Source organism: Hirundo rustica, chromosome 2, assembly GCF_015227805.2.
Source record: "Hirundo rustica isolate bHirRus1 chromosome 2, bHirRus1.pri.v3, whole genome shotgun sequence".
NCBI classification, from domain to species: Eukaryota; Metazoa; Chordata; class Aves; order Passeriformes; family Hirundinidae; genus Hirundo; species Hirundo rustica.
In genome coordinates, this window is record NC_053451.1 from 94,237,108 (window position 1) to 94,263,949 (window position 26,842).

Here is a 26,842-nt window from a genome sequence, read left to right on the forward strand (position 1 = left end):
ACAAACCTTTGTAAAGTTTCATACACTGAGCAAAGCTTTTCATTTTCAGCAGCTGAAATGTGGGAAGATCCCGCATTTCCTTTGGAGTGTGCCCAAACCCTCAGAGCTCCTTTTCTGGACCAGGCTCTGGGAACAGAGAGCATCCCGTGTGTGTGTGTGTCTGTGGCACACCTTCCATGACCATTTGCATGGAGCAGCCTCACAGTCACCTGGGTGGGAGCCCACTCCCCAAAGCTGAGGAACTTCCAGGGAATCATTTCTGCAGCTCTCCTTCCAAACCAAACTGGGGACAGATATGGAAGCTGAGAGCAGGTTCCCTGTCCCGCCTCAACAAGCATTCAGGCACCATGGAGCATAAACAGGGACACACCAGGCTGGATGAAGAGGTTGGCGGAGGCTTCCAGCTGGAGGTGTCTAGGAAACCAGAAGCAAGGTTTCTTTTCATTATTAAAAAATGATTGGGAGATCTGAGAGATCTGAGAGTCAGAGAGGAAAGATGGGCCCTGGTGGCCCAGTACGATGTACCAGCACAAGGCGGGACTGTGTTTTTGAAAATAAATGAACAAAGATGTGCAATGAGTAGAAGGGTGACTTTAGGGTCAGATGGATGTAGATAGTTATAATTCCAGCACAGAATAATGCGTAAAGGAAAAAACAATTGAAATAGTTGTAATTTTAAACATCTTTTTATACCTGATTCTGGATTACACCAAAGATGAATTACACAGGATTAATGACTGGACAAGCAGGTCAGGATTCTGTACGTGAACCTCTGTTTTGAGTCATGAGCAAACCAGGAGTACCAGGGTGCCTCTGACTGCTGCCTCTTCTGAGGAAAATGCAGAGAGCAGGTGAAGAACAGGTGGTGACTGCAACTTTAGTTGAAAGATACTAAGTCAAATCATAGGAGTAAGATTAAGTAAATTCCCTTTTAGAAGCTTTCACAAATGCTCTGTTCAAATTTCTGATTTCTGTACTTGTTTATCTTTCACCCAAGGAAGGAGTTTTGTTCAGAGTTCTCCATTCAAAGAGGCCTATCAAAAACTCAGGTAACCCATAGCTCAACCATTTGAGTATCAAAGGACACTGCTTTCACATCCTAAAGACTTGGGTTAAAACCTTAGAAGAAAAAGTACAAGGGGGCTATCCCTAGTATTTCACCTAGCTGAGACACTGAGACACGTAATACCCCAACCAAATGGAGAGGGGCAGAGCACAGAAAATAGTCTTGTAATATAGGGATAAAAGTAACAACATTCTGAAGTGGTTACAGGAACACACTCAGCTGCACATAACAGAAAGCAAATGTGCAGTTCATACTACTCAAGCTCCATATTCATCAGCCACAAAGCAGTAAAAATACATCTCACACTGACAGCAACAGAGGAGATTACATCACTTCAGGGACATGTCGGACTCTGGCTGTAAGAGAATCTGGAGGAGCACAAGTGTCAGGCTAAGAGCTGGTAAGAGCCAACAGAGCATTACAAGCACCATGGCATCACACAAAGGCACATGCTCCGGACATAGACTAAACTACCCCCAGTTTCAGGGTGATAAACAAAGCAGGGGATTGTTTCACAGCCCTCCTCAGAATTTATTCTTAGCAATTTCATCTGCCTGAATATTCAGAAGTCAGATAGGAAGTAAACGAAATTCATCAGTCATCAGCTGGCTGATGCCCCTGCATCCTGGAGTGTTTACAGGTTGCGCAACACTTCCTCTCCCAGGCAAAGAAATACTTGTTTCAAGCACGAAATTCTTTTCCTTCAGTCACTAATACTTAACAGCAGTTTCTTGCTGAGGTTTGCTTTGCTTTGTCTCTGCTAACCTCATGACACTCTTGTACCTAAATATTAATGTTGTGTTTGAAAGACTTGCCTTTTGTTTGGTTTACATATGCTATGTACGCTCCTACATTTTTTTTTTTTTTTTGACTACCATTCTCTCCTCGTTCCAGCCCATCCTAACCTACTCAAGGAAACTTCTGTGTGTTCTGGATTACACCAAAAGCTTTGTGCCCAGGGAAGGAGACACTTCTAGGAAGGAAATCTCAATAATATTTTGCTTTGGAGAGTAGTAGATTAGTATCTCCAGTCAATTTTATCTCAATTCTCCCCTGACAGACAAATTTAAGCAAAGATGGCTATTTCCTATTTCTATTACAAGAAACTGAAAGGTTCTCACAGAAGCTGGAAGCTTAAGCGTTTCCCTCCTGGACTCTCTGGAATGTCTTCGTTACTGCTGCAGTTTTGATTTAAAACACCTGGGTCTTTCCCAGTCAAACACAATGTAATTTGCCTGTGATGCTTCTGCTTTCTTACAAAACACACCTGAGCCCCTCAGGAATTCTTAGATGCTTTGTTAGCTCTTAAAAAGCCACAGTTTACTTCTCGACAAATTTCAGTTCTGAGAGCGAATCAGACCAGCAGCTACAAATATGTGATCAACTAGAATAGTCCTTTCTGCAGGACCAAGCCGATTGTGTCTGATGCCAATAGCTGCAGTCTGTTTAACAAGCATAAGGCTGGGGTGGGATGCATCCCACAACTTACAGAGACCTGCAGCTAAAGGGATTAATTTGTAACATGAGCACAAAAGGGATCATGTACTTGCTTAAAGACACAGGTTAACTGACAGAGGTTACAAGACCCTAGGAATTATTTGATTTTGTAAAGACGGAATTTTGAGGAAGTTTTTCCTTGAACTAAATAGCTAGTTTAAGGGCTAAGTTAAAGCTTGACCTGTATTTCACTTCATGGCAAGAATAGATTACAATACTTGAGACAACATGAGCTGACCGATCTTTTTTCTGAAATATGTTTGCATTAAAAAACCTGTAGGAATAGATAAACAATTATAAACTGATACTAGGCATTGAATTTCATTATGGGAATGCTCTGAACTGAACTGAAAATGAAATAGTACTCCACTGGGTACGGGTAACTGCTCTGCAGCCTTTAACTGCAGGCACTTCCTGAGATCTTCAAGAGAATTTGGTTTAGAGACTCAGGAATATTAAATAAACAAACAAACAAATAAATAAATAAATACACAGTATGAACTATGTCTTCTAGAAGCAAAGGATTCACAAGTAGCTGTAAGAGTGTTTCAGTGACTGTAAATACATGATACATGACAGAGAAGCATGTTTATCCCACAAAAATGAAAAGGACTCCTGTTGATTTAGTATACAGAGGCAGGAACACATTTAGCTTTACAGTTATGCCTCATTGCAAGGAGGGTTTATTTAGCCAGTTGGTGTTCTGATTTATGCCATACAAAACATCTTTGAAGTCACTTAAGTTACACAACATACATGAATCAGGACAGTTCTCTGTCTAGGACTAAGAATAGGTAGAGAAGGAAAATCCTCACAGGGAAAAAGCAGAACACAGTCTGTGAGGGAAAGAGTAAACAAGCGCCCAAACTGCAGCTGTGTAAATGCACCAAGCCACAGACTCAGATGACAATATGATGTGTATATTTATTTATACCAGAGCGTTGGGGATTTTTTAGAAAAAGTATGCTTACTGAGAATGGTATTTAGTGTGTATTTAGTTTTGGTAAACACGAGGGGCCAAACTGCCATGCTTAGGCAGGAGATGCTGAAATTATATAGAGGATTTTTGCTGATGTAAAGTATACGAGACTGATACAATTAGCATTGTCTAGCAGAAACTGTTACTTAATGAAAGTGTTACTGTGGCAGCAGTGTATAGCCATCTTTGATGGCTACAAATGCGCTTTACCAGAGAGGGATGCACTCCTGTAATAACAGTCATGTGCCCCTCCTGTGAGAACTGGACATGCTGAGGAGGGAGATGCGGGGAGCAGGAGGGTCTCCAACCCTGACGGGGAGCACCGCCACCCCTCTGCATGTTCCTTGTTCTGCACACCATAAATCACGGCGGGGCACGGCCTGAAGTGTCCTGCTGAGCTGTCAGTGTTGGCACCTTGGAGCAGCCAGGGTCACTTGCAGGGGTAGCCCAAGGACACTCTGTTTCTTCTCATGGGTGCTTCCTCATGAAGCAACCGGATCTTCCTTGGCCTTGGCGGTAGTCATGGATCCAGAGTAGCCTCAACAGACCTGTTCACTTCCTGTGGATCTGGGACAGCTCAGGCATCTCTAGAGGTATGACACAGAAGGATGTTGGCAGGAGAGGCAAGCCTGTTCTCTAGTTCTCTCTAAGGTTAACTAAGGTTACCACTGCAGGACAGGCCCCAGACATGCTTCATCCCTTGGAGCTGCCCTGCACCTTTAACATCACTCCAGCACATACCATTCCCTCCTCCAGAATGCTTGAGCCATTGTACCAGATTGAAAGTATGCCTCTACATGCCTGAGAGGCCCTGAGAAAATAGCTCTAAAGGTGCAGGGGTGAGCAGCTCCCTGCTGAGACACTGACTGTGGCTCTGTGCATTGACACATCCATGATCTTGGGTCTACAGGTCTACATGGTCTACTCACCCACCTCGACATTTTTGCTTGAGGGCACAGGAACAGCTTATTTTTTTTAAGCAGAATTTTCTGTGGTGGCTAAAGCTGTATCAACAGATATATTTTGTGATGACATTTTTCAGATGGCTTTACAGTTCACTAAGTGCTGTCTTTGACAGGGTTTCTGTCCTCTCTCCAAAGGCTGCTGTGCTGTTTTCCTGGGTGGGGTGATGTGTGTAATATTTTTCTCCCATCTCCTTTGATGATAAGACTCAAGTAAGTTTCTGCCTCAAGAAAGTTTTCTGGCCTTTCCCCCCCTCCTCCATTGTGCTGAATTCTGGATTTCTCCGTCAACTCCACTAATTTTAATGCTGTTGTTTAACTGGATAATCTAACTTTTTACATTTATATTTCATAGTACATCTGCAGCATTTGAGAGTTCACTGCATGGATGTTTCAAACCACACCATAGGATCTTGGCAGTTACACGACTTCAGAGATTTTATACACATGTATCTGACGTACAGAGGAAGTAATTAAACCATATGGACCTCTCCTATACAGTAGGAAGCACAACACAAATCTTCTCACTTGATTTATTATAACTTTATGTCATTTAGCAAAAACCAACTCTGCAGCTGTCTGAAGGAGAGAAGCCAGCTGAGGAGAGGGAGGACCTGCATGGGGAGCTGTGGCCCAGGCAATCCTGAGCAGCTTTACGTGCCTCCTGCTGTACAGGGCAGTCCAGACCTTGCTGGCAGCACCAGGCATGAGGCAGCGGAGCACAAACTCCACAGTTTGGTTTGTGAGGTCTTGTAACAAGAAAAACAAATGGATGTGTCCTCAGCCTGCACATTCACCTCTGCCTCTGCTCCAGTAGCAGGGGCTAAGGATGAGGAGCTGCAGGGGACATGAACAGTGACATCCTTCTCACACAGGGAGCCCACCCCTCTTCTGTCCTGCAGCCTTGCTCTGTGAGGAGGGGTTGAAGGACAAGATTGGGCTCATGCAACCTAGCTTGTCCTGTCTACAGAGGACACTGATGGTGGGGGAATGGTTCCATGGTGTGCAGTCGCTAGCAAATACAAATCAAGTAAAATAAAAGCTGTGAAAAAGGGAGCAAGACAGTGTTACACTGCATATCCTTGCCAAGTACATGGAGGGGTGTGCTCTGTAATGGAAAGGGAGTTAGTCTCACGGTGGTAAGGGACACTCTGCAGCAGCAGCACAGTCACATTTGAACTCGAGAGTTTCCTGTGGAAAAAACATTTTATCCATAAATCTGCATGCCAGTGCATACCCTCATTAAATACTGGAATAAGGAATATGTGTGGGTGCAACACCCACAGCGTCGTGTGGTGCCTTTGAGCCCTTTGCTGCTGGAGTCCCTGTCCACTGGAAGGAAACTGTCACTGTGCCCCTCTGCATGATGCTACCTCTGCCACAAACCTGGAAATGTTAGCAATGCTTCTGGCACCATACAGAGAGCCACATGCGAACAGCTCCTGCCCAAGGAGCTCATATCCTATCACAGATAAGCCCAGACAGCTGCAAAGACCATGGCCTCCTGCATTACAGGAGGGAGACCTCATCTCAGAAACAGCCTCCCTCATTGCTCTTCCAGGCTATCAAGACAGGAAGTCCCCTGTAGGAAGCCTTTAACAGAGTAACGTTGGTGAAATGGAAAAGAAGATGTTGCTTAATGAAGCAGATGCTTAAGAGTGGATAACAGAAAGTTCATCAAAGAAAGAGAAAAGTAGGGGATCTAGAAACTGAAAAAACAGCCAAAATGTGATTTACAGAGAAAAAGGGGTATTTGGATCAGAAGAAATAATACAGACATATCCAAATCTTTATTTAACTGGACTGAAAGACTATACAGGTTGCTATACTCTGAATGGAGCGAAACGATTTGTGCTCAGGAGAACAGCAAGTACAACTTTCTTTTTTGCTCTTACACCTATGCTAGACTTTGCCAATAATCTTGGGGACAAATAAACCTGCTTTAAAAAGTTTATAAGGGCTAATAACCTATCTTTAACCAGTGATACTCTATTTACAAGAATTAGTTTTGCTAAGTAATAAGATAAGCAATAGGTAGACACAGAATTTCATTGAACAATCATAACCCATATTGAAAAAAAGAAACAAAACCAAAGCCACAAAAAAAACCCCAAAGTGCTTTTTTTTTGCTGGGCATCTATGACAGCAGTAGACAGAAAGGAATTTGATAGACTAATACAGTCTTTTCACAGAAAAAATAGTTTTTGCCTATGAAAGAAAAAATGCTGCACAGATGCTTTATTTGTTTAGGCTTGCAGCTTTATTCATGGTCTAGAGCTGTTCTCTGTGCCTAAAACACAGACTTCTATCCTTCAAGATCTTCTTCCCGCAAGCTCCCAAAGTTCATATCTAATGGTCAGTGTAAGATATTCTAACATTTGTCATTCTTTTCCAGATAAACGTAATGGAAACACTCAGGTATACTTCAACAGTCTGGTTCATTTTGCAAAGACACTGAAGATGATTTGGAAAACTTATGTACAAACTGAGATTAATAAAGAACATTTATTTTCTTAAGTGTCAGTAAGAAAATGCTGAGAACAGGCTCTGACTCCCTCAGCAGATACTGTTTGAGATGACAGGCTGCCCATTCCCACATTCCTGGTCTCTCCAGGTCAGACTCAAAGGATTCCACTAATAGTTTGGTACTTAGCAAAGCAGACAAAAGGAAAATGGGTCAATGTTACTTGCTCCCATGTGACAAAAATACAGAAAATAGAAACAAGCACAATTTGAGAAATTTGTAAAGCCTCAGACATATGTCATGAGAAACATTTACAATCTCTGGAGTATAATTTAAGTGCTAAAGGATGACCTGGATTATCCCTCTTGGATTCCTAAGTGAGCTACCCAGTCATAGAGTAAAACCATCACTCACCCGCTGCTCTATCTTTAAACTTCTTCTCACAGTAAGCAGAAATTGCAAAACTTGGCTAAAAGCACAAATAATATTTTTGTGCGGTAGTTGTACTGTCTGACTGATAGAAGTCAAAGCCTGAAGGTCTAACCAAATGGACAACACATTTTTCTGAAAACAATCCTGACAGTGCATTTCATTTTCTTAATGAAGTGCAATTCATATGTGGAAACCAAACGAAAAGATCAATGATACAGAGTAACAGAATATTCTGGGCTGGAAGGGACCCATAAGGATCATCCAGTTCAACTCTTAAGTGAATGGCTCATCCAGGGATCAAATCCTTGGCACTATGAGCACCCCATGGTGGGAAATTTCTACCCAACTGAGCTGACATGCATACATACATACATACATACATGCATGCATACATAAAGGAGTGTGTGCTGTGCTATGCAGACACTAGTGACCCAAACGAGTGGAAAGGTGACAGATGAGTGGACACCCATGACATTCCCTAACTTCAGGTACTTATTTTCTAAATGAGGTTAAATATACTTTCAGGATTTCCTAGGAAGACGGGAAGGATTTTAAAAAAAGCCATTCAAGAAAAACGGTATGGCAATATTTTTAAATGGTTGTGAATTGCATCCAAAGGATTCTCAGCATTGGCTATTATCACCGAAGTTAACTTTGCACTATTCATCTCCAGGAAGTTTCCACTCTCTTCAGTCTTCACTAGAGTTAACTTCTCTAGAGTTAAATTTTAAGTCTTGTTTTATTTTCTGAAATAAAATGACTCTTGATTCCTTACTGTGATTTTTCTTGTATTTTCTCTCCATCGCTCATTCAGATTTGTAATATGCAGATATTCAAATATACTGTTAAATACACTCTTGAAAAATGCTTAAAAATGCCCTCAAAACAAATTCCTGAAATATCTTCTCAATTTATTAGCAAACTGCTATAAGGTTTGTTTTTTTAATGAGTGTAACAAGCCCATCAACAGATCACATAGGTAATGCAAAACGTATCAGATGGTGTAATTTCAAATGGAAGAGCTGAATCTACAAGGCAAATAGGTAATCCAGCATATTGACTTCGGTCATAAGTTTGTTTAAACTCCAACCTTGGAATTAATTTTGATTGATGACGCAAATTCTTGAGCTTTGTCCAATGCTGTTGAATTGTTTTCTCATCACACCAGCTGAGACTGCAAACATTTCTGATACAAGGTCATAAAAGTATTTGCACAGGTCTAACCTTGGGCTTTAGGAGGAAGGTGCAGTATCTGCATTAATGTTATATATCTTGCACTTATTTTGCTGGAAATAACGTATGTCAAACCAGGAAAGTTTAGCTTAAAATTATTAAACTGAAAATGCAAATAAAAAGGTGAATGTGTCCTTTTGACTGTTTTTCATTAAAGTATCATTCTTTTTTTTTCCTTCTGTACAGTTCTGTACAGTTGATTTGAAAAGGCTTTGAAGGAATTTTGCTTTCAGGGCTGCAGCAAAAGGCAGGGAATGCAAATTGTTACCATGGGACGGGCTTAAAAAACCTTCTATTTGTTTGGATTACAAATACATACAATTTCTATACATTACTTATGAAATCTAACGTTTCATATCTGGTTGAAATAGAAATTTTCTGCAAAACAGCAAAAGGATAACAAGGAGTAAAAAACCAATTTTTAGTCAATATGCATGTTTTGTTTGATTTGAAGGTCTCCTTTTGAGTTTATTTTATCTTTTAAACATTCTTAACAATGTTCTGAACATTTACAAATGAAAATGTGATTTCTGTGTGAACATTTAATTGCATTTAATTGCATACGCTGAAACAAAACACCCTGCTTTGCTTTTTAATATGTCTTGCATTTTTTTATTTGAAACAGATTCTGAGGAAGACCTTTCACTGCTTCCCAAATCTCAGATTTTGTGTAGAATGCATATAAGTGGAGCTTCTTGTTCATGGGAAAGTTATCTAATCTCCATCCATCAGTTCAAAAAGATCTCTGATGTTGATTAAACATGTATAAACAGAGCTTAGGAAAAACAAAAACAAAAAACATGCATATTTCACTCAAAAAAATGTCAAGACAAATGTACTAAAGGACAGCAATTAGCAATATAACTATCCCACTACATGGTCGATTAATTGTCAGTGTAGCCCAGGCCAGGCAGTGTTCATTAAATAAAACATTAGGTCATAAACTAGGTATCAAGTTTCAGACCAATTCAAGTTCAAGTTCTGTCAAGCAAATCTGTACACTCTCTGCCTTTGCTAGTGAACTCGGAAGATTTTGGCCCCATTTGCTGCTAATAGTTCATGCAATTAAGCCTTATACCCAAGATTTAGGTGCCTATGGAGCAATATCAAGACCTCAGGTATTTGTGAATGCTGGCAAGACCTTGTAGGGCTGAGTTTTAAAAGTATAAACTTAAAAAAAAGCACGCATTTGAAACCACCCTCGCACATATGTGCAAAAGAAAACTGTATAAGGTATCTGAAAGCAGAATTTAGCTTCACACTGTTGAACAGATTTTACAGTAACACTTTTCCTGTCTTTTGCCAATGGAGCTGCTCTCCTCTATTACCTTGACTAGAGAAAAAAGGAAAATTAAATCTTGAAGTACCACACCAGACTTGATTACAACATTGAAATAATGAAGAGTGTCATCCTGTCCCATGTATAGCACTCATTAATAATGTAGGCACTTTTAAATCTGTTACCATTACAAACACCTCCTCCAAATACCTTCCCTCAGAGGGCAGCTTTTCCTCCAGGAATTTTCCAGAGACTTAATCTTGGTCTATGAAGCAATGTGAGATTTTGAAGCACCAATTTTTGGTATTTATATCCACTCTGCTGCAGAATCTGACAATACTTCAGAAGATACGGGATCAAGTTCACTCCCAAAGCTTTGTGTACAGCAAACACTAGAGTGCAAATAGGATATTTTCCAAAGCATCTCTGTCTTGCTGACCATCAAACAAGTCCCAGAAAACCTTGATGCTGATCAAATAAGTATTTAGGGGTCATCAGTCAGAGGGAAGGTGGATAATCAGCCTGGAACAAGGGACCAAATCTCTGATAAACTCTAAGCTCTAGTTGATAATATCTGCTTGGTGTGAGGATGCTCCTGGGACAGAGTGACTCTTCCAGGAGAGGACAACGCAGGTGATGGCAGCAGGAGGTTTGATGAGTTGACACACAGAGCTGGATTTGGAACAGGTGAGAGGACTGAAAGGCCTGCTAAGGGCAAAGGGGGCAGAGCCCATGAGATGGCCAGATTGGTATTTATTCCGGTAGGAGGCACTGGTGACCAGTGGTCACAATTCTAGATTATAGCCCTCATGAGGGAAAGTAGAACAGGGATGTCCAAGGGGCTTAAATCAAGGCAGCTGTGTGGGAGACTGAGGTCCTTGCCAACTCCGTGGAACAAGTAAGGTAAATAACACCATTTACAATTCCACTTGACTGGTGCTTGGTCAGAGGATGGTCAAAAGTTGTAGATGCTTCTACAGCAATGATAGAAATCTAAAGAATAAGAGTATGAAATTATGCTACCTGGCAATAAATGACAATGCTGATATAAAAGGCATCTCATGCTGGTGAAAGGAGGATAATCAGTGGCATACATAGACTAGTCCATCTACTTTTCAGGAATGACAGAGAATGAAGATACAGCCAGGGCAATGGCACAATATGTGAAGGCTACAACAAAGAGTATTACAGAAAAAATACTCATGGAGGAGGGGAACATTAGGAGTCCTCATGGGAGGAAAGAACAGAAAGATAGGACCACGTTTGTATTTAGGATTCCTCTGTTAAAGACACCAATCATTAAATACTCAATGAAATTAGAGGAGCCGAATAACTAGGTCAGGTAGCAATACTGGCCAATTCCAACTACCCACATACTGTCAGGATCAATGCTTCATCCAGATGTGATAAGGAAAAAAAAAGGTTTGAACCCACCAATTGACTTTTTCTTAGCACAATAAACACCGAGACCCATAAGAAAGAATACTCCTCTGGGTTTAGTCTCAGGTGCTGCACAGGACCCGCTTCAAGAGGTCCTATTGGGAGAACTGCTCTGCAAGAGCTTCAAAATATAAATGAATTTAATGTTGTAGTGTACTGGGATGAAGTAAGCCAAACAGATACATCACCAGATATCCAATTCAAGAAGGGGAAATACATAAAAATCACAAAAATAGTAAAAGCCTGAAAAAGCAGTCAAAAAGGCAACAACCCTAAAGCAACCTGGAGGCTTTTCAAAAACACTGCATTAAAAGTCCAAGTAAACTATGTGTCACATATCGAAAAGAAAGTAAAATGGTTCAATAAAAACTCTGCACAGCTCATTAAAAAAACTAAGGAGGCTATTGTAGGCAAAAGGGTTGGCATTTAAAAAATTGCTGAAATTAACAGGAAAGCCCATAAAAACCAGATCAAGAATAAATGGCAACTAGGATGGCTAAAAATGAATGAGAAAATTTTGCAGACAATAACCGAGCTGATAGTAAAAAGTTGTTTAAAGGAAAATAAGAAGCCATCAAGGGAAATATCAGTACCACATGATGCCAAGGGCTCATAAGGGGCATGCAGACATAAGAAGGTCATTGCAGAGAAACTTAGTAATGTCTCTGCAGTGGCCTCTACTGCTGAAGGTACTTGAGAAGGTCTCAAATCCAAGCTATTACTTGAGACAGAATAATTCAGATTAATATGAAGGAAGTAGTACATAAACAGGTAAGGCAGGTGTTAGTAAGTGATCACGAGTGGGGACATTCACCCATGACTTCTGAAGGAACTCAAGTGTGAAACTGCAGAACTGCTGGCCGAAGTGTGTAACCCAACATTATAAACTGCCACTGTACCAATGGACGGGCCAACCAAGCTTCCATGTGGAAAAGGGGCTCAAGAGGAAACTTTGAGAACTAGTGGGCTAGTTTATTTGACTATCCTGCTTGGCAAGGCAGTAGTCCACCTTAAGAAACACAGTAACTGAGCTCAAGGATAAGCAGGGTAAAGCAAGCCTTAGTGACCATAATATATTTGAATTTTCAAAACTGTTTTTATAAAGTGCTTCATTGAAGCTTTTAAAATAAATTATCTTGGGGTTGTAAGAGAGGTGCTCTTATGGACTGAAGGGTGTCAAAGGATAGGAAGTAACAAATAGTTCCTGATGGTCACATTTCAAAATGAAGACATAACACCAGTGGGTCCTCTCAAACCCATGCTGTAACTGGTTTTTGCCAAGATTCCAACGGTGATCCACAGAAGGGACTGAACTGTGAAACATCTGAGTCTATAGATGATACTAATCTCTCTTAGGTTATTAAATTTGATGCTGGTGATGAGGAATGGGGAGGTCCAGTGATTTCCCATGCTGGGAGATCCAGAAGGTGGGTACAGGTGGGTACAGTTCTGGTCTCCCACAGAAGAGCATAGTAAAGGGACAAAGGGCTAGAGTGTCACCTTCAAAAGAGAACCTGAAAAGGCTGTGACTCACCCTTTTGGACAAGAGAAAGCTGAGAGGATATATAACATTTACAAAACTAGGGAAGCAGTAAGTAACCTAAAAACAGAGCTACTCAAAATCTCACAGTACTAGAAACAGGATGTATTTGATGAAACCAGAAGGAGCTTTGCTTTTAACAGGTCAGACAGTGATTTATATAATTTATATCATTTGAGTAGTGCCACTGGAAGTTGCGAAGACAAACAGTTACAGTAGCTTCCAAATTGGATTAGACAAATTCAGGACAAAACACAGATACTGAAGGAACATATAAATTGGGTTATCTTGGGTAAAAGTGAATGGACTGCAGAAAGTTGCCAGAATTCTGTGCTCCCTGTAAATTGTGCTCCCTGTAAATAGCATCTCTTACTAACACTGTTGGGTACAGAATACTGAGCTAGATGAATAGCTAAGAAGATGCTTTAAATGTTATTATTTTGTGGAGGGAAAAAAAAACAAACAACACAAAACAACACAAAACAACACAAAAACACCAAAACCAAAAATAAATATCAGATTTCATAAGATATATCAGTTTATACCAACAGACTTTCAAGGAACTACTGCCATTATACCAGCTTGGAAGGCAGCTAATTGTGATATACAAGAATTACACTGATAATTGATAAAATTATTTTACTGGATTTAAACATTTCCCTATAATATAATAATGGAGTTGACTTTAGAATATTTATGTGTTCTATTTTGTTGTTGTTTGTTTTTAATTATGAAGAAACACATCTAGATCTAGCCAATGTGTTAAGACTTAAACTTGTATGGAAAATGCTCGCAAGTAAATATCACACACTAGATTTCCTAACTGTACAGCATCCAAAAGCAGACAGAAGTAATTATAAGTGTACTGGTAACAGCTTACCCTTGGCCACTGCATTAGTGAAAGCAATATAACAAATATCTGTAAAGGAGTTCCAGTGAATACTCATGCCAGCCTAGGTTAAAAAGGAATGTTTGGGCATTCCCAAAAAGGGACCTTTACAGGGGGACAAAAAGCTGTCCTTTAATTTCAGTTTCCATCATTCCAGCCCCTTGCAAAAACAATGGCTAAATGGCTTGAGCACTGTTAGATGCTTGACTTTGAAAGTACAAAAGAGTGCAATTTCTCACTCTGTAGAAAGATCAAAAAGATTTCTACCCACTTCTACTTTCTATAAAGCCTTCTAGGCTGATTATGAAGTGAGGCTGATTACGAACTTCAATAGGTCAAACAGTTGGCCATTGTACTGAATGGAGTTATCATTTCCTACACAAGTGCACTCATGTCTGACAAATTTTAAGGCACATATATTGTTCTCTGAGCAACGTATGGTTTGCAAAGAACTGTAAATCTCAAGATTTTGGGAGTTGCAATAAAAATCTTGAGGAAAAAGAAAGAAAACCAGTTTTTTTTTTTTAATTTATTATTTTATTCCTTTAATCCTTTCCATTTAATTCAAAACAGAATTTCAATACCATATCAGTGTTTCCCTTTACTCTTTTCCCTCTTACCCAGGCATCTGTATACTCCTTATATTAAGCTCTCCAAATGTACCTTAGGGAAAGGGTGAGTCTGTTGTTGTAGGAGAACAATTTAGGAGAAGTTGCCATAGAAGAAAATGAGAAGATGAATCTATCTCAGGGACAAGATAAGTCGGCTGTCTTTCCTCGGCCTTCTCACTCTGTCCTCCACTGAGGCTTGTGGAGGATATGACTTTCTTGTCATGTGGATGTGAACATTCCTTTAGGACCTTCGACTTGCACTGCAACTCCACTGAGTTTTTGCCAGCTCTGAGAAGTGGAGATGAGGCTGAGGCTGGTCCCCGAGCTTGGCTCCTGCAGCCCCAGCTCCAACCATCTACCCAGATGCAAGGTATGGTTAGATTGGATATTTGTAACCAGCTAACAGTAAATACAACTGGAAGATAAGTAGGCTGCAGTGAAAAAGAACAAAGACTAGAGTGTAATTAAAGATCAGGAAAAGCAAAACCAGCTTACAGAAGGAACTTTACTCTTTATACTATGAAGATGTGAACACAAAGCAGGACTGGAGGTGGGAACTTCAAGGGGCCATTGTGTACAGCCTGAAAAACATTTCTTCAGAGAAACGTCTCCAAGAAACAACTCAGCATTTGCTGTGAGTTGCAAATACAGTTATCAGCAGTGTCCTGATCATTTGGATTTGACCAGCTTTCCTTCTGGGAATGGAGAAGAAAGTGCCATTTGCAGGTGTCCTCACAGCCCTGGGAGCAGCTCAGATGAGAGGCAGGAGGTTGCAGGCTAGATGCTGCTTGTGCTTAGCTGCTGCAGCTCCCCACCACTACAGTGGGCAGATGATTCTTCTGCTGTTCGTTTTTTCTGGCCCCACTGGGTTGTTTTGTTTTTTTTTTTAGCTGTGTCTGAGCCCAGTGAAAATTTCAGGGTCGAGCCCAGCCAAAACAGAGTAGAGGAAAACCTAAAACCACATACCTCTTTCCAGTAGGCCTGTTAGGTGGGTGCACTGGTTTGTGCTAGGTTGCCTTTTGCCCCTAGAAACTGCCCCTGTGAAGCAGGATTCAACTTTCCTGCACCTTTGTGCCTATCCTCACCAGTCCTGAACCAAAAGCAGTGTAGACAGTAGCACAAGGCTTTCAGATGCCCTGCACCTGGAGACTTGGCACAAATCGCCAAAGCCTGGATGAATCTCCATACATCCTGACAGTGCTTTTGTCTCTAGCACAGAGGCCCAGGAGTTATCAGTGTGCATATTTTGCAAAAACCCCTTTTTTAAAAACAGAAGATATTGGATTACGACAACAAATAAAGCTAAGCATCTTTTCCTTAAATGCTGTATCTGAAGACTGCAACTGAAGCAATGACTCCAAATGAAGTAGAAGCACATAAATAAAGAGCAGACATTTCTTCAGACCTTTACTTCTTTCATAGTTTGCAACTGTGTTTACCACTTCAATGAATTCACTTCATTCAACAGATGCTGATGTGCATTCAGTAGCAGCAATCCAAAGAAAACGCTTTTAATTTGCCTGTTTTTAGACCTGTCACAAACAGAGGGTGAATTTCCAGAGGACCGCAGGGCTGACAGCTGGCTGCAGACCCTTGCAGTGCTGCTCCTACCTGAGTTCCAGGTGCCCTACAGGAGGCAGCTCTGTGGCACCTGGGCTGGAGAGTCACTGCAGAAGCAGGCTCTGACAGACTGCTTCAGGCACTCTTACAAGTGCAAACACGCAATACATCTATTGTGCATGCAGTGAGTCACCTCGAACAGAAAACGTGGGCCGTGCCAGATTATACAGAGGTTTTGTGAAAATAAATATTCCCATTGAGGATTAGCATGAGACCAGAAGCTCTGCCAGATTTGACTAGACTCTAAAGGCCAATCTTGTTCCTTAAACCAGATGTTTAACAGGGGTTGTGACATCTGAAGAGATCAGCAGACACAAAATACAGGCAGTGAATGCTAAATCATAATGAGATGTATCACTTCAGAGAGGTAAATTACAGAAAGACAAAACATGATTTTTGAAGTGTAAAATTCCGTAAATCCCTTTTTACAGTACTTTTTCACATCTTGCACAATTAGCCACAAGCAATAAAATATAATTTATGTTTTGTAGCATATCCTTTTTCTCATTTTGAGTATCTATTTAAAGGGAGGCCAACCTCATTAGTAAGTGGGGTTACTTACTTCCCTGAGGTAAAACTGAGAGTGGTAAGCAAGTACATAAAATCTGCCCTCACTTTTCCCATCGAGATAGGAAGCAACTCACAAGGTGCCTCTTGTAAGTGGCACCTGACTGCTTCTCTACTGTGGTATTTTCACATTTTCAGCTTTTCTAACCTAGGCAGTTAGCTTTGTTTAATCACCTATTTTTTCTTTCACATTTGTCAATTGAAATTCAAGGTCTTTCAGTCAATAGTCAAGGAGCATGAAAAACATTTCAGTCACAGAAGCTGGTAGTTTTGCAACAGATATTTTCATGAACTCTAGTGAGCATCTTACAGCATCAGTTTTTGATTTTCAGTCAAAAGTGGGAAGTGGCAGGAGGCACTTGCCAAACTTCATGTGCTGGATGATGAGAGTAAGGCAGTAACAGCTGGAGGGAGCCCCATGGGAAGCTGTGTCTCAGGGGAGGGCTTGTTTGTCCTCAGTTTCAGCAGGTTGCCATTGGGTTATTGCAATGGAAGGCAGCTCATGAGCAGCTCATGATCAGGCCACGGGAGTCAGACCATTACAGTCTCCATGGCATGGTAACCCCAGGATCATCTGACTTCCATGGAGACATCAGGACTTGTGCTGTAAACAACTGTGCTCCTTGCCTCCCACCTACACTGTGACTTTCCTACCACCTCTCCCTCCACTCAGACGTGGAGTCAAGCCTGAGGAATGCAATGGGAATGGGAACTGATGGCCGGCTGTGTGGAGGGAATGCAGAGAACTGCATCTTAGGAGGTTTGTGATAGCAGAACAAGCACATGACTTGCCACCACATCTCTTGCCTGACCTATTCTTAGAGATGGGTGGATGGAAAAGGCTGAGTCACTGTCTCAGCTGCAGAAGACCAAGCTGTACAGAAGGAGCCTGCCAGCCAGGGCTCCAAGCCACAGAGGATAGGAGCTGCCCTATTTCTCAGTGCTCTTTGTGGCAGGTGGCTAATCCTCTCCACCCCATCTCCTTTCCTCTGCCTCATCCCTCTCTAGTCCCCAAAATGAAGAACAGATTATTATCCACAACATAATGCCAGAAATCCTAAACAGTTCCCTTTCAGCAGGGATTTCAGGTTGTGCAGGTGTGGTTCCCTCTTGCTTCAGTGGAAATCACATAGAACCACAGAATTATTGAATCATTTAGGATGGAAAAGACCTCTAAAATCATCAAATGTGTGTATCCCATGCATGTACGTGGTATCTTTTCATCATTCTGATCTGATTAGCTTATCGTGGTCCTTAGGTCCCTCGACCCTCATCTTTGAGATAAGTGCCTGCTACATATCATAACAAGGTATTCACAACAAAGTATTTCTTCAAATCTGCAAGCCCGTGAGAAAGTAAGATGAAACAACAACTTTTTCTTGAGAAAGAATAATTGTTTTAACACTCTTAGCAATCTAGTGCAAGTCCACCTACTGCAAATTATAGCATTGAACTTCAGATTCAAGAACAATTCACAGGGAAAAATGTTACTTACACGGCTTCCTTTTTCAGGGAAACACTGACATCCTCCACTGCAGTCTCTGCCTCCACATGGTCCTGTGTATTTCTTTCCACCCTGCAAACCAGAACACACATAACACAAAAGTTAAAAGGTAGCAGCTAGAATATCTGAAACAGCATTGAGTAGCAGTCTTGCTGGGAACTGCTAAAGCAAAGACCAGGATCAGATCTAGGATTTACAGCTGAACCCTCTTTAATATATGCTTAGAAGCAGCCACGAGTGGCTGTCCAGTTCTCAGAGGTCAGCATCAAGAAATATAATGTTATTTATCTTCCTCCACATTTTCTAAACACAGAAACTCAATGCTGAGCAGTATCTCACATATCTTTTTGACACATGCAATAGATATCGTATCACAGAAGTGCAGCTGTTGGATTCTTTAGGGACATGGACTAAGTCCTAGGTCACAATGCAGCACATCCTCCTATGCATGCTCCAAATGGTTGCTGTATTTTGAAATATTTATTGGTGGGCAAAAGGAAGATGTAGCTATCATGTTCAAAATCGTGAGCCAAACTCCTGCTTTCTCCTCTTCTACGGCTGCCCTAAACCAGGACACTGCCTATTCTGGAGGAATAAAAAATTTGCTAGCAGTCAACCACTGTGATTTAGAAGTCACTCCCAGCTTAAGTAAATGTCTTCAGTTACATCTCTCCTGCCTGACCAGAACCACATTGGCCTGGGCCACAAATACATGGATCACAGAACATGCACCGCTCCACACAAATCCTTGGATGGACTTCAAGAGGCAGACAACACAGATTATATTCCACGTAAGTGCCTGCACAGAATGCAGCAGCCACAGTCAGTCTTGTTCCGAAACCTGAACAGCAGAGATGCTGTGCATGCTGTGGTATGACTTTTATAAATGTAACTTAATGATTAGGAATGTTGTGAAGACCAGCCTGCAGCCCACCTAACCTCAGGGCTTTGAACCCCTGAAAATGACCTAGCAGCCTAGTAAGTAATCTGGGAAAGGAGGGAGGGATTTCTCACCACTGTTTCTGAATCTGACACGGCCACAGTGAATAATTAATACAGTCACAAAAAAAAGAGAAAGACTTAGTCTAGTGACAGGAAACCAGAGTTCCTCATTCAGGGCATTTCACATGCACTGCTCCTCAGATGAAACCTCAAGGTGAGCCAGCTGTAGTGTACAGAGTCAGGCTCCATGTCACTTGTTCCCCTCTTGGCTAAAGCAAACGGTACCTTCACTCTTCACTTTTCTGCCTGCTTCATAGCTTGAGCCCATCACCTCTTGAAAGGGAGGTGAAAGGGCTACAAACAAGGCTCCAGAACAGGATGGGTGCTCTGAACTGCTACACTGTTTCATAAATAGACAGTGATGCTGCCATTCCTGCCTCTAGGGATGACTTAAGGAGCTAAAATGCAGAGAGGGGACCAAACCTGTCATGCTTAGAATTTTTCATGTGCCTCTAAGCAATCCTCTACTAAACACCTGAGGTTTTTCAGTCACATTTCTCAGGTATCCATTTCTGCCTTTACAATACCTGAAAACACAGCTCTGGGATTTGGATACCTCCCTGGCAGTCAAATCAATAAAAGGTATGGAGCAGGCACCATGCATTGCCTAAGTACTGCTTTGGTCCTATTTGTACAGCAGGCTCTTAATCTTATGATACACAGCAATATAAAGTTCCCAAAACAAGTTTTTATGCTTGTCATGAGAAGGTTCATGCCTGTATCTTAAGTACTTTTATATATTAAAACATTTTTTTCAGCTTTATATTTAATTCTCATGTTTAATTGAAGAGGTAGGGTTTTCATACTGATAAAAGCAGTCCACCAAACTGAGACTATGCTCTGACCTATTTATAGGTTAGGTGTTTTATTCAGGAAATTATTTCATGGATGTAGCAGAGTTCGATGTCATGTTATGGATTCTGACTTATGTTAAAGCTATTATTAAGAGGAAATATTAAATCAAGTCAATTTTATAAACTCTAGCAGTTTGTTCAGGTTGGTCTATTTTTTTAGTCAAATATCTATATGATCACAAACTCACTATTTCAATGGAGTTTATTTCTTATTAACCTATTTGCAGATGAAATGTGCATCTTTTTCTCAGTATCCTTCTCAGTATTCTACAGAGTTTCCCCCAGAGTTTCTTTTCTGAAATTGAGTACAGTTATTTTAATTTTTATGTATGCCATGCAGGTGTACAGCCTGTGTGATCATATTCCTCTGGCAGATGCAGGTATACTTTAAGGAGCACTGTGCTCTATGCAGTGCTGTAATTGGTAACAATCAAATTTGAACTTGTAGAACCTCTTTTTGTTGGTGCTGTAAACAACAGCATATCCCAGCCTAAAAGTAACAGACAGATACAGTAATTTGATCATGTGAGTCTTCAGTTTCGCCTACTGAGAAAAAAATAATGACAACAATAAGTTTATTTCTTTAATTAGCAGAGTGACTCTAAATTTGGTAATCTGTTGTCAAGGAGAAAATAGAAAATGAATCACAACTATGGTAAGATATTTGTGCACTTGTAAGAAAAATAATGGAAGAGGCGGCTAATGCTTATTTCAAATGGAAGTTCAAGGTCTATTGTTTGTGTACTATCCACCATCCAATATTTTAATTTGCATGCTGTAACAATACCAGCAGCTAATATGAGGACACAATTGTTTTCTTCCACAATTTTAGGAAGCTGGATTTTTTTTCATTATTTTCTCATTTTGTATCCTTTTAGGCACACAGATTCTGCAGATAATGAAAAGAAATATCTGGAAGATTGTCCAAAGGTAGGGAACATAATGGAAAAGCATTTGAGACCAGCAGTATTATACCTCTTCTTGATTATACTTGGGCTTTCCTCACTACCTGATCTCCACCTGTTCACTTTTCAACTGCTAGTGGAATGACTCTGGGAACTTTTAGTCACATGCAGCATTTTCTACTATCTTCCACTATCTAGAATACTTATAATTTCTTGAAGATCACTGCACTGTTGTTTGATCTTACATTATTGGGGTTTACATTCTAAAATACTATGGTTTACAAGATTGTTAACGTTCAAAAATAAGTCTGTTAAGGATTCTTGCAGAACTTTAAAAATATTAATACCCATGGGCACACAATTGAGATGAAGAGAAATCAAATGGACATATATCAGTCAATAATTAGAATGGAAAACCCTGAAAGTTTCAAATTAACAGTGGACAACGTACTTTGAAGTGCTCAACTATTTATGTCCTGAGGAAAACAGATTTCTGGGAACATAACACTAATGGTGACAATACAATGTGGTTGCTTTAATCTGAGCAGAAGCCCCTTTGGTCAGAGAAGAGTCAGGTTTAGGACAAAATTCACGACATCCTTATACTGGCATTTGAACTGATCGACTGCATCTCTCCCACTCAGTTCCTACTGCTTTCTCTCAACCATGAAGGTGGATGGAGGTGACTAGCTTACACAGAAAGATCCACCCCTTGTAGAAAGTGTAAGCATGGGGAGATGAATCTCACAATTTGCTCAGTATGCAGTTAAATGAAGAAAAGTGTGCCTGCACCAGAACAATATTCTAGGATTTGTGTAATCAAGCGGGAAGAACTGGCCCTCAATTATGAGGGTGTCTGCTGAGAAGGCCTTCAGTTCCAAGTCTTTCTCATGTTTTGGATGATGCATAATCCCGCTAATCTCCACAAGGTCCCAAGTCTAGGCCAAGTCTAGAAATGGAGTTTATAGGATCTAATTTAAGATTTATACAATATAGGCACAACATCTAGCTGCTGTTTTGGATCACCCAGAGAATCTCACCAGATCTATTTCAGATACCAGAGCTAAACCTCATCATAGAAGGGTAAGGGGATTAGAGATGTAGCACAGGGTAACTGGTTGAGACGTGTCTACAGAGCAGATGTCCAGCTTCACATGAGATTAATCCTGTGCTAAGTGTCCAAGTCTCACCCTCACAGGAAGCTCTACCCCTTGGTGGGAACACTGAGTCTGAAGAGCACTACTTTAAGAGCAGACATATGTGCAAACACAAAACGAACTACACCATCGCACCGGTGTGCAAGCTTTCTGTGCATAAGGTGAGGTGTTGCTTAATTAGAATTAGGTTAGAGAATCAAGAGTAAATTATGGTAATTCAGTCCAGAAATGTGTAACGTTAATGTTCCCAATAAGACCCACAGGGTCAAAAGGTAGCAAGGCTGTCTCATTCAGACAATGGTAATGATAATATAGTATTAGAGAAAATATTGACTAGGTAATAGTGTCAGAAACGCTAACTTTTTATTGTAAAAAAAAAATGGGACTAATGAGGGAAAAGAAATTAAGAGTAGGTTGTTTAGTTGGGAGGAGTATAGGCAGGGAAACGGTAGTGCGAGGATGGTAAAAACTTGGAAAATAATAAAAAAAAAATATGAAGAGGGCATCAAATTAGGTGAAGAATGAAAGTAGTGAGGATACACTAAGAGCAAGAGCAGGGACATCCGCAGGCAGCAGTGATGCTGACTTGTGAACTGGGAGCCCCCATGGGGAACGACCACAGGTCTCTTGACCAGGCATGTCTCTGTGGGAAGGTGGGGTAAGAAGGGATAAGCTTGTAAGGAAGAATAGGCTTACTCTTGAATACCAGCTGCAGGAGCAAAGGCAGTAGAATTGCAAACTTAATACCCCTTTTGTGTAATTTATCAGATTTCTTACAGTGATTTTGTACAAATGCTAATAACAAGATACAGAACTGTAATTCAATGTTTCTTGCAGTGATGTAGTTGTGAATTACTACTAATAACAACAGTGATATGCTACTTTGCCAAATAAAGAAATACTAGGTTCTTAGAGGTGTTTTCTTTAATCAGCAAATCTTAAGCGACATCTAGCACTGCTCAGGTCCACATTGTTCAAAACTAGGCATCTCCAGAGCTGGCTTACCCAGCCACTCTGCTGGGATGAATGTATTTATCATGTTCAAGGAACATGAACACTACTCAAACAAAAGCAAGAGAAAACATGTAAGTGCCACCTATATTTGTAAAGCTTGCATATTTGTCTAGTGTAAATACTTCTCATTTTTATGTATAGAAAGCATAAAATGTGGGTGTCCCAACACTAAACTTTTTCTGCCCTCTTGCTTTCTCATAATTTATTTTTTGTCTCCAAACACTATTATTTCTGTACTTACACATGTTCAACCAAAAATAGACAACTTAAAGGAACTGCAGTTCCTTCAGCCTCACTCTTGAAAAACCCAGGAAGATATATGCACTTTTCTTTAAACTTTTCCACGCCTTAATGATTTATTTCTTGCTAATCTTGGCCACATTTGGGTAGTTGTCATTTCTGCGTGCCCATTCAAGTACCTTCACTTCAAGGGCTGGTATTCTAACAAAGAACAAAGGCAATCAGAGACAGACCTCAAAGTACAATTCTATGAGTACAGAAAGACCAGGAAATATAAGCCATTTCCTTACATACAGCTCAAAAAATAATTACGGAAATTATAATGAAAATATTGCAACTTGGAATCAAAGACTCCATGCACTGACATCTTCTTTGATAACATTTTCTACATTGTAGTTGTGCGTTAACTTCTGTGCTGACAAGCCCCATTCTGTTCCCCTAAGTTTCACCAAGGCGTGTTTTAGAAGGTTTTAGGAGCTGAACAGTGAACTATGACTGGAGGTGCTGACGTACTGCACGCCTCTGCAGTGGGGCAATGAACAGCACACTGGAGCAGCACATTCAGATGCTTCCAGTGAGGCTTCAGCCTGGAAGTCCAGGGGGAATTCCTGACATGCCTGAGAGTCAGCCGTCTGTGCCAGTGCCAGGGAGACCAGACCAGGTCACACCTCCAGTATGAACCTCTGCTTTCACATCTGACCTTCAGCCGTTGATACGGACATTAATTTCAAATTCGGTTTATACAGCCCTGACTTAGAAACATTAATTTTTTGCTTCCTTCAAAAGAAAGAAGAAAAAATAAAGTAGGAGCATGACAGAGTACTCCTGCTGCTGATCATCACCAGACAGAGAAGTTCATCGGATTCAAATGTGACAGCACAGTTGTATTTGCTCAAACCCAACATTTTACTCCTTTAAGAGCTGAAAACATTTGTTGCCTGTTGCCAAACCTATTTCTCTAGAAATATGTATAAACAACCATTCAAAACAAGTATTGAGAATGCTGTCAGCAGAGAAGGCCTGGATTGCCCAGGAACAGGCTTGGTCTCTCCTCAGAGCTACAATGTCAAAGATGGAATCAGCCCTCTGAAACCGCCCCCTAACAGTCCAGTAGCTACTAGTGCACGGGACAGTAAGACCACTGTGAAGACCTTAATTGTCCAGGGAAAGGGAGAGATAATTGGCACAGTCAGAGAAGAAGGAAAAGATGTGGGTGTGGATCCTCTCTCCAACTCTTCTGAGAATTATTTCACTAAGAACTAATTCTTTCTTTCATATTTGAATGGGAGCCAGAACCTTTTCCAGACTGGATGCATGGCAACTAGAATAATTTAGTGTGTGACCTCAAAATCTCATGAATGTTTACACTTCCCACCTAAAGTAGAGGGAGCCATGTATTTACATATCCTTCAATGAAAAAAATCTGGAGGAGGAAACTGGTCCTAGGAAGAACACAAAGGTACTTACCACCAGCTGTATGGAGAGAGCTGGTCTCCTAACCACCTCCTAATGGAGTCTTCCCCATGCAATGAGAAGAGCTACACTTGTGACAGTCAATTATGTATTATAAACTGGTGTGAAGTTTCACATGCCACCCCCCTCTTAGGTAGTGTATCAAGAAAACTGGGAAGCAGGATGCCAAGGAAGCAAGCAGCTTGCTTCAGCTCTGAGTCCTGATGGGCACAGGAATGTCAACAAAGAAGAAGTATCCAAAGGCACTACTGCTCCCAGGGACTGAGATGCCTCTGTTTGATGTCTGGGGTGAGGAAAGGATGGGCAAGAATTTAAAGTCTCCAATGCTGAGAAGACCCCAGTAGACAGAAACTTGACTGCTCAAGTGCCTCTCAGCAAGTATGTTGGAACCAGAGATGAGAAACGTGAATTCTGTATCTCTGAGAAATGAAGCTATAAAAGACTTTCCTCTTATGGACTTGCTTGTGACTTGATTATATGAACCTTCTGGCATACATCCTTGATATGAAGGCTGCATAGTTTCATTTCAAAGTGAAACTTCACAGCTCCACATCTTCACTTTATCTGAGATACTATTTACTACACCTCTTTGAATTAAAAAATGCGCTTGTTGCCTTCTGGAGACACTGCCTTGGAACAACGGCAGAAGCCAGATATGATACAGTGTGAACTTATCCGTCACATTTTCATAAAACCATTTCTAACTTTGCGGCTTTCATCCAAACACATATTTACCCAGAAAACCAGATGAAATCCAGAAAGAGCTGCTGTCATATAGTAGGCATCAAAAAAACAAAACAAAACAAAACAAAACAAAACCAACCCCCCAACAACAACAACAACAACAAAACCCCACAAAAAACCAAACCAAAACAAAAAAAACCAACAAAAAAAGTTTTTAAGAGGCCAGGCAAAGAGTAATGCTTAAAAGCTGCCTACATACCTACATATAAAGCACAGATATTTAAATAACTGTCCAAGGGTCTTGCCTAGTTGTCCAACATGAGTTTGTTTGCAAACAGCACATTTTGAAGCAAGCAGCTTATGTTGTGACACCGTATTCTGTCACGAAATGAGAATGGAAGTCTCATATTTTACAGGAAATAAAGTTGGATTCAGCCGTATTTTTCCTTTTTTTTTTCAGTCACAGAGACAATTATATGTTATGCTATGAAAGAGACTAGAATATAAGATAGGGAAACCCAGATAAAACACTTTACCATGTCAAAGAAACAAACAAACAAAAAAAGTCACCTCTATAGAAAAATATAGCACTCCTGCTTATTTTTGAAGCATCTGTAATGCCAGGGGAAAGTGAATCCTAAAAGGCTGCCCCAGGTCTCTGTATGAACGTGCTCCAGCTTTCAGGAGCTAATGAAAAAGGGTTAAGATGAAGAGGGCTTTTTCTGGAAAAAAATAGCATCCAGAAAAGGAAGAAAAACATCACCTGGCACTTGTCTATTTACGACAGGTAGCTTACCTGCCTAAAGAAATTACAAATTTTGTCTTAGTCATCAGCTAAGGCTTGAATACATGGTAGTATGAGACAGGTGATGCTGCAGGAAAACTAAGCTCTTTGAAGGGTGTGCAACCATGGTTAAAAATGTCTTTCACATCTTACAAAGAGGCAAATATCTCACAGCCATGAACTGATACCTATGACCCACAATGATTACAAAAAGAGAATAAAAGCGTTCCTGTTTTACCAAGGCCAGAATTGGGTTTTCCTGCAGAGAAAACACCACACAGGCAGAAACCTAGAAAGACTTTGAAGCTGGAAATGTATTAAAAAAGGTAAGCAAAGATACCAACATTAATTATTACTATTAGTTAAGGCAAGCCCATTGGCTTCCTTGATTATAATGAGAACTCAGACACCTCCTGATTATGTAGATGCCTAAATTTAGGTGACTTCATGTTGCCTGGGTCTTTGTTCAAATGGAATTTTTTAGCTAAATCAGAGAGAAAGGTAAAGGATGCAGCAGTAGCTAAGTAAAATCTATATTGGTAAGTTAAAATTTGATGTCCTATAAAACTTGATCCCGTCTTTGTAAATCCATACTTTTAGAGATGCTTATTATTTCACTATTATCTTTTCTTATGAGACAACTGAT

The 26,842-nt window shown here is 40.6% G+C and overlaps 1 protein-coding gene across 1 annotated transcript in view; it reads right to left on the reverse strand.

Annotated features, from left to right (window-relative positions):
- COL4A2 (collagen type IV alpha 2 chain) overlaps nt 1-26,842 on the reverse strand; it is a 143,543-nt gene that overhangs the window by 83,326 nt on the left and 33,375 nt on the right. The window contains exon 4 of the mRNA XM_040088976.1: nt 18,075-18,155. Within this exon, the coding sequence (XP_039944910.1) occupies nt 18,075-18,155 (81 nt within the window). The remainder of the gene's footprint in view (nt 1-18,074; nt 18,156-26,842) is intronic.